The sequence below is a fragment of the Erythranthe guttata genome, chromosome 14 (genome assembly GCF_056151865.1).
Source record: "Erythranthe guttata isolate IM_541 chromosome 14, IM_541, whole genome shotgun sequence".
Lineage (NCBI taxonomy): Eukaryota > Viridiplantae > Streptophyta > Magnoliopsida > Lamiales > Phrymaceae > Erythranthe > Erythranthe guttata.
In genome coordinates, this window is record NC_142546.1 from 9,750,228 (window position 1) to 9,763,377 (window position 13,150).

Below are 13,150 nucleotides of genomic sequence, written 5' to 3' on the forward strand. Positions count from 1 at the left end.
ACTTAACACCAAGACGTGCTGAAATGTAAGACGCAAGAATTGATGGATCTCGACCATATTCGGGAGGAGAAATATTATCTTCAGGTAAAGGTTCCCATAAGTCGTATTCTGTTTCCTGTTCATCTTCTATAATCATATTATGAAGGATAATGCAAGTTTTCATTATCTAGCAGAGATTTTCTTTTGACCAATATCATACGGGTCCTTGTGTTATGCTCCACCTGATTTGTAAAACACCAAATGCACGTTCTGCATCTTTTCGGACATCCTCTTGTTTTGTAGCAAATATTTTTTCTTTTGCAGTGGTCGGATAAGGAATGGTTTGAATGAGAGTTGCATATTTTGGGAAAATACCATCGGTTAGGTAATATCCATTGTATAAGAATGCTCATTAACTGTATAATTTATTGGATGCATTCTTCCATATATAAATTTGTCGAATAATGGCGAATGATCTAAGACATTAGTATCATTATTTGCACCCGCCATGCCAAAAAATGAATACCACATCCAAAGCTCATGTGATGCAACTGTTTCTAAAATTAGAGTTGGTTTGTGATGGTGACATCTGTGTGTGCCGTGCCAACCAGTTGGACAATTTTTCACTCCCAATGCATACAATCTAAAGAACCAAGCATACCTGGAAATACTCGTGATTCACTTTCTTAAAGTAAACGTACAATATCGTGTTGATTTGGCGATCGCATGTATTGTTCCTCGTACAATTCAATTATCGAGGAACAAAAAGTCTTTAAGCTCATTATTGCAGTTGTCACTCCAATCTTTAGATATTCATCACCATTATCTGCAGACAACCCATAAGCAAGTATACGAAGTGCAACAGTTATTTTTTGAATAGATGATAGGCCAAGGCGGCCACATACATCTTTTGTTTGGATGAAGTATGAGTTATGATTTTGAACATCATTCAAGACACAAAACAATAACTCTTTGCGCATCCTAAAACGTCTGGAAACATAATCATCATGATAGGTACAATTATCAGAAAAATAATCATCCCACAATTGTTGGTGATTTCTTTCACGGTCACGATTACTATATCGTCGTTGCGATGATTGTTCTGCGTGTGCTTGATATATTCGAGGAATAAAATTAAGCATCTCTTGAGTCTCTTTCACGATACGAATGGAAAGAAGCTCTTCATTCTCTGAAGATGTGGATGAAGAACTTGATGATTGAAAATATTTTAACTCATCTTGTGGAAACCATTCAGATGATGAATCCATATAAATTTGTGGTATGAAAAATGTAATTTGTATATTTTGTGAGTTGGTATATTTGTGTCAAAGGAAGAAACTATTTATACACAAATATGTGATTCAAAATATTTGTGGGGTGATAAGATTACATGTGAATTATTTCTTGGAAAAAATGTAGGTTATGGGTGATAGTATATTGTTACACAGGATATAAGAAAGTGTCCTGAATAATTTTTTCAGAAGATAAGATATACCATCAATCAATCATTTCTTTTTCTTTAGCAAAATGTTAAGATGTTGTATTTTAGGAAAAAATGCCATGAATAATCTATTCGTCCATTTCCGTTTTCTTTTAGCTAAATAATTTTGATATTGATTTTTTGAGATAAGGGCCATGAATAGTCTCTTCAGATGATAAGATATTTCATCGAACAATTTTTTTTTTCTTTTACAAAAATGTTATGATATTGTTTTTCGCGAATTGTGCCATGGGTAATCTAACCAGCTAACAAGATTTGAAAAAAAATGTTATGATATTATTTTTTGAGAAAAGTGCAGGACTAATATCTTCAGATGACAAGATGTGCCATCAAACAGTTGATTTTTTTTTTAGCAAAACGTTAAGAAACTATTATAATACTTTATTTCGGAAAGGGTGCCATGAAAAATCTATCGAAGGAAAAGACATGACAAGAAGAAATTAAATATATTATGATATTGTTTTGGGGAAGTGCAAATATAGTTTTGCTCCACTATAAATAATAGTCATATATTGATGTTATAACTCACCAATTCACCTTCATTTTACAGTGATATTATGGATCCGTACAATAATTTCAATCCTAATATTAATCCACAATATAATTCTTAGCCACCACTACAAAATGATTCTCAAAAATTTACTCCTCATTCCATGAATTCGCAATTTCAACCATTTTCTCAGTTTGCATACAATCTTTTCATTTTTGCAGGTTCATCTCAGATTCCAACGCAACAGCAAATGCATACTCCAAATACATCAGGTAAGAAGAGTTCTAGAGGATGCGCGCAAAGAGCTAGACAACCAAACTGGAGTGTGAAAGAAGATGAAGCTTTATGCAAAGTCTGGTTACATATTTCAGAAGATCCAACAGTTGGTATGAATCAACGAAGTGGTAAGTTGTGGGATCAAATTGGCGCGCAATTTGTAAAAATTCTAAAAGACGATCCGGGTAGACCCTCATGTGGGCTAATGAATCGGTGGTCAACCCTTCAATTAAACGTCACTAAATTTTCTGGATATGTCAATATGATTGAACGAGCTCCAATAAGTGGACAGAGTGCAGAAGATAATGTAAGTAAATATAAAATTATGTTACAATAGCTTTTATATATATTTATATTTATATATATATGTATATATGTAGATGTTATTTAAATAAATTATTTGAATCTTAACAACAAAACAATTATATTACAAGAAAGAGAACCATATTTTTAAGTGGGAGACTTGTTGGTTTATTCTAAAAGACACACCAAAATGGTACAATCATATATCAATGATGTACAAGAGAAGAAGAAAAGGATGTCTCAAAAAAAGAGGGCATATATTAATTTGGATGAAGATGATATTGGAGATTCCTCCAATGACGAGACTCCGTCAAGTGAGCAATCCACACCTAGCGGGACTCCAACGTCAATTAGTCTTGACGATGAAGATGGAGTATCTAATAATACTTCAACTGGTCTAGCACGTCCACCTGGTAACAAATGTGCGAAAAGTGCTAAAAAAAAGAAAACTTTTAATTCCATAGACTTATTCGCAGAAGAGTTTTCTAATATGAGAAAAGAAACATCAAGTCGGTTTCAAGAGGAAGGGAATAGAAAACATGCAATAGAACAACAAAAGTTACAAGCGCCGAGTAAAATTAAATTGAAGCAATAAAAGAACAAGAACAAAACCAATTTGAGAAAGAAATAATGATGATGGATCCCAATTCAGCTCCTACAAATGAAGGTAAAATTTGGATTTTTGAACAACAAGCTTGGATCATGAAACAACAAAGAGATATCATAAGTTGTGCACGGAAAAATAAGTCAACGTTTACGGGACCTAATTATTAGTTTACTAGCTTTCTCGTAATTTTTATTGATTTCTTCTATTAGTTGGAGAGACGTTCCAACAATGTTATTCAACTCTTATGCAATCCTTTTTGTTATCAATATTTATGTCAATTTTATATTAGTTGTTAAATTTTCATATTATTAATTAGTTTTTATATATTATAGAAAATAAAAAATAAAAATAAAATAAAGTAACATAAATCAGAACATGATTACACAGTAATTTTTTACGTAAACTAGCTTAATTTCAAAGTCAAGTTAATTATATCAATTTTATTAATTAAACATAAAATCTTGAAAATTTAATATGTATTTTTTTATATTAACAACGAATATTTTATTATAGTTTAATATTTGGAGAGTATTTTGGAGAGCAACAAAATATACTCGTTGGAGTAATTTTAATTTGGAGAGTGAGAAATATGTGACCCATTTTTAGAGAGGTGATTAAAGTGAATGAAAATGAGTATGTGGCATGTGGACCCTACTGTTTGGAGAGGGATTTTTAGCTAGTCCATTGTACATGCTCTTACAGTCTGAAATAATTCATTTGCAATTTTTATTAAAAAAATACAAAATCCTCTCAAACCCTATCCAAACTCTCGAAAATTAACGAGCAATTTCGACAACAATTTCACATAAAAAATTACTTTATTACGTAAATTTAACTTTTTATTGCTGTTTAATTTACTAATTCCATCGATTAGTTTAAATTTTTTGTTGGATCGATCAAATAATAAAACGTGCTACAAAGCACGACATACAGGGTTTGTTTCGTATTTTGTAGCACGAAATAGAGTATATTTTGAAATTATAGGTACAGTTTGTGTAGATCTACACGAAACGTAAGCTTTTGTTTCGTGTAGAACTACACGAAATGAACCAATAATTTCGAAATACACTCTGCTTCGTGCTTAGTTGCATGAAATAGATAATTTATTTACATATACCCCATTTTGTGTAGATTTACACAAAACAGAGCTTTTGTTTCGTGAAATTTTACACGAAATAGCACCCTTTTTTTTTTTTTTTTTTTTGTAATTACTTATTATTATTTATATGTTAAATTAATTTGTGTAATGTCTTATTCCACATATGGCAGACAAGTCGAAGGCCCTTATGCAAGCAGCTGCTTCTGAGGCTGAGCACCGGGAACGAGAGCCTATGACTATATCGGGGCGACTACGGAGAACTGCCAAGAGAGTTGCAGGAGCTGGGGAGTCGGCTGCTCATGCCGATGCTGATGTCGGTCCTTCCCATTTTCAGGAGGAGGTGACGGAGCCCGTTACGGAGATGGATGTTAATGTACCTCGTGGTAGTCAAGATCGTGCATCGTTAGATCCGCATGTGTTAACATGTCCATTGTTGGGTTGCCCGTTTGATCACTCATTGATTCTGAGTTTCAAGTCGCACATAACGGCATACATTTGAGACGTATCGCAAGTTAGTTACTGTTTTTATATGAATTTAGTACTAAATGACCAATTGCAGGAGCGTCCGTTTGGAAGAGTGGAGTCCCGCATCAACTCCCTAAACAAGATCACGCACTACAAAATAGCAGAAGATTTGGCCAAGCAAAGATGTGACCGAGGACACTCAGTTTTTGCAGTTGACCGGCTTATCTCCCTTAGCATGCTCCTTCGTTTCGGCATTGATGGTCCGTCGTTGTACGCGTTCGTGGAGCGGTGATAGCCTGAAACGAACAACTTCACATATGCCGTGGGGAGAGATGACTATCACTGTCCACGATGTTCAAATGATATTGGGTTCTCCGATGGAGGGACGGGTGGTCGCTCCTAAGTTCAAGGAGGATACAAAGCGTGCTCACTATGTACATGCCTTAGCTGAGATTACGGGCCTCGGCGTGGACGAGGTGGATGATGTACGGAAGAGGGGTTGCCCCACATGGTGGATGCTACAACAACAGTTTTTTATGCCCGAGCAGACCAGCCGACGCCGGGTGCATATCTATCTGACGTTTCTTATCGGGTTGATTTTATTCCGCGATAATACATGTGATCGAGTTAAGTCGTGGTACATGCACATGCTCGAGGATGCCGGACTTGAGAATGTCGGCACCTATTCGTGGGGTTCAACAAACCTAGCCTATTTGTACATTGAACTGGGGATATGCAGCCGAATGCAGTCGAAGAGCTTGTCCGAGTGCACCACACTAGACACGGCCACGGGCCGAGTTGGTGATGTTGTTGAACTGTAGGTTGGGGTTGGGGTTTGGGGGTGGGGATCGGGATCGGGAAGAAGACAGTAATTTTTCTTTCTTTTCTTTTTTTTTTCTTTTTTTTTTTAATGACATATAATATTTGTCAAATTATTATTTTGAATTCTGAAAATTACAATTTGGTCCTATAAATTTAGGTTATTCATAATTTAACCAACAATGTTATTTTTTATTTTATAAAGGGGTATTTATGACATTTCACCCTAAAAATACTATTAAAAATCGCACAATCCGCGAGTGAGTGACACGATTTGCCTCTAGGGGTCTCGATGCTCTGACTTTGATAACACAAGGGGGTGTTGGTGAGTTTTTTCTCCATGGGGGTATTTGACAATTAGAGATAACACAGGGGTGGTATTTGCAATTAACACAAAATCATTATAATAATTGTATAGCTAATGTTTAATAAATTATTAATTTTCATATTCACTATTATTAATATTAAAATCTCCACTAATAACAAATGCATATATATTTAATTTTGAAAAATATAAAGAATTATGGTTCATCCGGTGTAATTTAAAAGAAAGATTGAATTTTGAATTATTTTAAATTTTAAAAAATCTCTCAATTATTATTTTCACTTATAAAATAAGATGTTTATTTAAAAAAATAGATTATAACTCATTTCAATTAATTAAATCGATTAACCTATAATTTGTAAAAATCGTAAGAATAAATCTTTTAATCGTAAGATTTGAATCGGTTAAGCTCAAGTTCTTTCAATCCGTAAGCTTTATTCAAGGATTTAAATTGATTAAGCTCAACTACTGACAATAACGTATTAATGAAATTAACTATTCATAATATAAGTTAAATAGTATCTTTTTAATTGATTTTTATTATAAAAAAATAATAAAACTCAATTTGTAAAAATTGTAAGAATCAAATAGTAGATAATTTTGAATCAAACCTTAAAAAATAATAAAATTTAATATATTGTTTTTGGTAATTGTGAATTTAAAGTTAAGCTCAAGTGCTTTCAAGTTTCAATTTACGTTTTGTTTTCTTTATTGTAATTTACTATTAACAAAACAAAAAAAAATCCGGTTTGGATCCGGACCCGAGTGGACTCGACCCGGACCAGGCCCGCCTCATCACGGGTCGGTTTCGGGTCCCCAAAATGTTGGACCCAGATCCAGCAGGTCGGATCTGGACCCGGACCCGACCCGACCCGTGGCCATGCGTATACTAAACTGTTCCAGGTAAATTGAAGTACACTATCTAGTTTTTTTTAATTGTTTTAATTATTTTTTTCTATTGTTTATGTATTTTAATTTTCTTAACTTATTCTTTTCGCAGTGCAAGTACTTTCTAGAGTTTTGTTCGAAGGAGGAGAATCCACGGTATCGTGAGTTCTAGCTTTGATGCAGCCGGTGGAAGGCGCACAAAAAAATGTGCACGGTGCAATATGTTCGAGGGATACTCGACAATATGAGCGTGATGATGTAAGTTACTTATTTATTTATTTATGTACAAATATTTTTACGATTTATTTGAATTATGCGATAAATAACCAATATTTTAACTGTTTAGGTCGATTGGCTGTCGTATGGTTTGGGTATACATGAGAGCATCCCGCGTATGCTTTATCATGGTATGATCCAGTACATGTGGGTCGTAGAGTTGTATATTCCTGATCATGTTATGCGACAGTTCGAATGAATTCAGAATGTTCCGCACGGGTTGATCTCGTCAATGGATCTATCATGTTCACGCGTCCGAAAGGTAGAACATCATACAAGGTCACATACCCGACTTTGGGTGGTGATTGGGCCAATTTGGCCGCATCAATTAAATTACTATTGTGTGAGTATGTTTATGGTGTGTGTGCATTTCTTCTGGTTTATGTGTGTTTGTAGGGTGTGTGTGTGTGTAGGGTGTATGTGTGTGTGTGTGTGTTTTCTCTCTGATTCGTCTCTCCCGTTTTTTGTCGTCAGCCGAAAGTCCCCTTTCTTTTATGTCAGCCCCCTCTCTTTAACCCCTTCTTGAGTTGGGGCGGGTGCCCACGAAAGAAAGAGGTAGAGTGGGTTGGGCCCAATGAGAGAGAGAAGGGAGAATGAGTTGGGCCCAAAAGAGAGAGGGAAGGGATAATAGGTTGGGCCCAAGAGAGAGAAGGGAGTAAATGATTGTCATTTTATAATTCCAATGGAACATTTATTGTGTTTTCTCAAATTTGTCTTACTATTTAGAGAATTAATGATGAAGCAACTAGTAAGAGTGGGTTTTTAGTAATTTTATTATGATTTTTCTAGAATACATGCACATTTGTTGATTTTCTTAATACGTGTGCATGAGCTCAAAACGACAAATAAAATGGGAAGGATGGAGTATTATATATTACGAAAAAACATATAATTATTCGGAACTAAAATTGGACCAGAAATCAGAATTTCCGGTAATTTTATATACCATTCCAATTCCGTTCCAAATAAATTTGAAAGAATCGGAAATCAAAAGCTCGGAAATCAGATTGAAAAATACGGTTTCAAATTTGGATATTTTCGAATCGGAATTGGAGGACTTCAAAAATTCCATTCCAATTTCCACGCTTGCACATGCACCTCCCGTGACTAATCCATCCATTTCAACCAAAAATTTGACGACAAAAAGGGAAGTGTAAAAAGTGGCAGTTTAAGGACTATCGTGATAAAAAAGAAATTGTGAAAACCAAAATGATGTAACTAGTTGGGCTTTAACCCAAGAAGCTAATTAATCAGAAAAACCCAACAAATGCTCTTGATTAAAAGCTTTGATAAACATATGAGAAGAAACCTAATGTTTATTGTGTCCCACACTGGTTTACAAAAAGAAAACCACATTATGCTCCACTTATACATATGTGTCATCATCCACATAATAAGGTACGCGCTATTTAGCCTATTAATTAATATTATTTTATATATTGTGATAGTTTTTTAACTTGAGCGTCGGAGGATAATGGCGGGCCACCCCGACATGTCATTTAGTGTTTTCAATTGTTTTGTAGATTAATGAGTCGAGCCGACCCTTTGACTACCTCAGACGCATGACAGTGACTCTCGGCATTCTCTTCACTTGGGCTCAAAGACTGTTGGGCGACCCATTGATTACCAGCATGGCAGTGACTCTCTCGGCATTCTCTTCACTTGTGGGCTTACAAACTCTTGGGTTGCTTAATCGACATTTGAACTGCATCACAAAATCATTTTAGGTGCAAGTATCAAACTATCAATTATCTTTACGTTTTTTGAGGTAAAGGTATTTTCTTCGTTTAAGCTAAAAATATTCACTTTTCAACAAATCATTTTACTTAGGCCTCGTTTGGTTTGGAAGATTAGCCATGACTAACTAAATAGTTGGACTTTGTTTGACTTTTGGTATCCGAATAACTTGTCGGGTCGACCGGCAAATATTGTGTTATCATGACTTATCTTACCTTCTAAGCATATTTTTTTGTTGGACCTTCTAATGTCCAATAAAACAATTAAGTTTCATTAGATTATTTAGTCATATCTTGCATAATCTTAGAGGCCTTGGTATATTACCTCATAGTTACACGAGAAACCTATTTTACATCAATTTTTTTTGTTTCTTTTTCATCCAAACTAACCTTAGGTTTAGACAGCGGAACGATGTCGAAAAATGAGGCAACATATGTAAAATGTGAAGACCAAAATCGTGACAAAAATAATATGGGGACTAATATCAATTTTGATGTAAAGTGTGAAGACTAAAACTGTAATGATTCCCACAATTGGATCATAAGTACATCTACCTAATCTAAAATATTTCTGTTAATTATGTTAATAATTTATGAATCAGTAGTATTTTGTGAAGAAATTGATTATACTAAATAAATTTTAGTCACCAAAAAAAAAATCAGTAGCAGAATGTCTTTAATATTTTGAGTTTTGACCCAAAAGTTGTTTTACTTCGATATATCTGAACTGAAACATATAATTCTAGATACAAATTAGGGTGAACTTCAATTTTATTGGGATTTTTCAAAATAAAATTATTAGGATTTTTTTTTTAAATAAAGGAAAGTGATGTTTTAACCAATCAAATATAATCCAAATAAATCTAATTATAAATACAAAGTTTCAATAATCAATTTATAAAACAACACAACAACTTTTAACGTACAGATCTAAAAGTGAATTTATAATTTGCAATTAGATGCGAGTATGCGAATATCCCAAAAGAATTAATCTAGATCAAAAAACATTAATTATTCCAAGAAATATTATGAGAATTCAAGCATTAATTAGGAATAGTAAAACATTCAGTCAATGGAATAATAAACCATAACAAATTATCAATGGTCTATGCAATATAAAAAAAACATCAAACTAAAAGCTAAAAACTAGTCATCACAATAATATATATATATATATATATATATATATATATATATATATATATATATATATATATATATTGGAAATCTATTTTCATAAACACTTTTGAGTAGAGGATAACGATTTCCATGCACCAGCGTATTTGGATCTTACTTACAGATTTCCAGGGCTGAAATCGAGATCATCAGGGAACAAATTTCCGTCGTCGTCATACAAAAGACGATCTACAGCAGCAGTCAGATCATTATCCAGAACGACGTGTTGATGATTTACATGAGCCATCAGATTATCCGAAAAGACGTGTTGATGATTTTCATGAGCCATCGGATTATCCGAAAAGACGTGTTGATGATTTACATGAGCCATCAGGTTATCCGAAAAGACGTGTTGATGATTTACATGAGCCATCAGGTTATCCGAAAAGACGTGTTGATGATTTTCATGAGCCATCGGATTATCAGAAATGACGTGTTGATGATTTACATGAGCCATCGGATTATCCAAAATGACGTGTTGATGATTTACATGAGCCATCGGATTATCCGAAATGACGTGTTGATGATTTACATGAGCCATCGGATTATCCGAAATGACGTTTTGATTTCCGTAGAGATGATGATTAATAAGAGGCGTCGTCAGATCATTGTCGAGCATCGGATGTTGGTTCTGAAACGAAGGTCCGTAAGCAGTCTGATTACTATTATTATTACCGGGCAAGAAACGAGAATCTGGAACTAGAGCTGCGCTATCCGAAAAGACGCGCTGATTTTGGTAGAGATGGTAATTTACGATACGCGTCAGATCATTGTCGGGCAACGGGTGTTGTTGATTCTGAAATGGAGCTCCATCTGCGTAAGCGTGACTATCGGACGAGCCAGACATAAATTTGACAAAGCTGTCCAGCTTCGCAAGTGCCGTTGCAATGTCGTCACTGCGAGACAGCCGGTTGGAAGATTGTGGAACGAGACTGTCGAAACCATCCGTACAGTAATCAATCATTTGCGATTGATTAATAATATTACGATTAGGATTGTCGTTGCTGTCGGGATTCAAGAACGCAGACATGATTTCCAGTTGCTCTTCCGTTAGGGGAGCTATTTCGTCGTCCAATTCATGGTTTCTTGCTCCCGTGTTTGTGCATTGGAGGTTAGCTGTTACAAAATCAAGAAACAGTGATACAACGTCATTTGATTTTGACTTTGGTCAACCGCAACTTACGATTTCGAATTGGTATTTTGAGGTCGATTTATGTAAATCAAATATCCAGATTCTACATGCATATGACATTAATATCTAATTATATGTGGTTTCAATGATTTATAATATTACAAATTTGTTTATCTATTAAGTTCTCTAATTACTTAAATTTGATTTATTCTATTATATTACAATTAATTGAAATGGATATTAAATTGTGGCTTTAACTTTGATATATACATACATACCAGTTGCAGCTAGATTTGGGCAAATATGAGGAGGTCCTCCGCTTGGTGGTGCGGGATAAGTATAGTGCGCCTGCGGATGTGGTGCAGGATAAGTATAGTGCGCCCGCGGCTGAAACTCGTTGCAATTGAAATGCGATCTTGAAATTGCAAAGCACTGCAAGTCTTCTGATCTGAAAATAGGACTATCATGGCTTGGGAACGGTTTTCGACTCAAATCAACGAGCTTCTTATGACATTGTAAGAGCTTTTCGTAGTGTATCTCAAGTACTCCCGGTGGAAAACACACACTATGTGTCCTAATCAATTAATCGAAAACAACAAAACAAAACATTGAATCAAAAACTAACCCGAACGAACAATCTCACATATATTAATTGACGACGAAAGAAAAACGAAACACCAAACAAATATATATACAGTAGAATCTCGACATATTAATAACCTCGCTTAAATAATAGTTTCTTCTGGTCCCGACTCGGTAAAAACCAACTAAAATATTAGTTCGATAATTTAATATTTCGCTAAATTAATAGAATTTTGTTAGTCCCGGACTGTATTAATTTATAGATGTTTGAATGTATATATGTATGTATGTACATATATATATATACCTCCAAGTAGTGGCATTACCGCCGGTGAAATCATCACCCCGTAGCCAAATGGTATGCTTTCTCGCCTGAGGATTCGTTTCATTGAAGAACAAAGGCGGCTTATCCAACTGCACAAATCGGCAACATGATGAAAAAACAATTTTTTTTTTCAGAAAAAATTAATTAAATGCTGTAAAAAGAAATCGACCTCGATTTTCAAAATCCCGGGCTGATTCGGATGCATGACGGCATGAATAGAGGTAATATCGTTCCACTGTATTTGCATCTTCTGCTTCAACGGGCCCTCGAGAATCTCCCATATTATTTGCTGCTTGGCGTAGTACAATTTGGCGACCAAATGTCCGTCGTGAACCGAAACCCTACGCCAATCTCCGATTTTTAAGGAGGCTATACGGAAACTCGAGGCCTTTAATTTCTCATGAAGCAAAGGTTGTTTAGATAAAAACTTTGTTTCAGGCAAAGAAGACTCAAATGATGGTGTTTTGACCAGCGTCAACCCCACGCGCCATCTCCTTTGCGGAAAAATAGCCATTTTTCGTTTTCTGATCAGAATTTCACAAATCGAAACATTAAAAAATAAACAATTCGCAAATCTATCGGAATTTCTTGGAATTATTCACAATTCATACGATCAATATCACCCTAAGAATAAATATTATTTAAATTTTCACAACTCAATAGCGTGTTTTTATTTTGTCGCCGATAATACTACAAAGTCCACGGTTCACCGGAACGCCGGCCGCCGGCGACAAAGTTCCGGCAATATAGCGGCTGTGGCGTGTTCTAAAATCTAAAAGAAACGGTTTATCAGCCGGGCAGAAATGGAATAATTAGGGCTGGTGGCGGCAGACGATTTTATATTAGTTCTGATTTCACTTAAGTTTTCAAATATTTCAACTTAGTCCCTAAATTTTATGATTTCTATTAAAATAAAAGAGATGTATTCAGAACTTACACTTTAACCACTAAATTGGAATTTTCTGCATTTTTTTCACCTTTTGCAAATTTATAAGTTTTAAGGGGATTGTTGTAACATTGATATAACATTGTTTTTTTTATTGTAATATTGTTTTGTAAATTATTATATTACAATTACAATATTACTAACTTTAGGGTTGAGCGAGTGGGTTTTATCGGTTAACCTAACCCACTTTCAATCCACTTTTTTTAGCCGATAATTGTTTTATTG

The 13,150-nt window shown here is 34.7% G+C and overlaps 1 protein-coding gene across 1 annotated transcript; it reads right to left on the minus strand.

Moving 5' to 3' along the window:
• Window positions 1-9,992: 9,992 nt before the first annotated feature.
• On the minus strand, window positions 9,993-12,766 carry LOC105954681 (uncharacterized). The gene is made up of 4 exons (XM_012978358.2): window positions 12,149-12,766; window positions 11,962-12,068; window positions 11,351-11,646; window positions 9,993-11,056 (listed from the first exon to the last, which is right to left on the minus strand). Exons 1-4 carry the CDS (start codon window positions 12,491-12,493, stop codon window positions 10,059-10,061), a joined length of 1,746 nt encoding a protein of 581 aa, XP_012833812.2. The 5' UTR covers window positions 12,494-12,766; the 3' UTR covers window positions 9,993-10,058.
• Window positions 12,767-13,150: the final 384 nt, after the last annotated feature.

What these genes read in the sequence shown, in the direction of transcription:
- LOC105954681 (XM_012978358.2), bottom strand. Translation starts at nt 12,493, where the DNA reads ATGGCTATTTTTCCGCAAAGGAGATGGCGCGTGGGGTTGACGCTGGTC. An exon ending in GGTAATGCCACTACTTGGAG is followed by an intron (nt 11,647 to 11,961) that starts GTATATATATAT and finishes TTAATTGATTAG; the next exon opens with GACACATAGTGTGTGTTTTC. An exon ending in CCCAAATCTAGCTGCAACTG is followed by an intron (nt 11,057 to 11,350) that starts GTATGTATGTAT and finishes ATTTTGTAACAG; the next exon opens with CTAACCTCCAATGCACAAAC.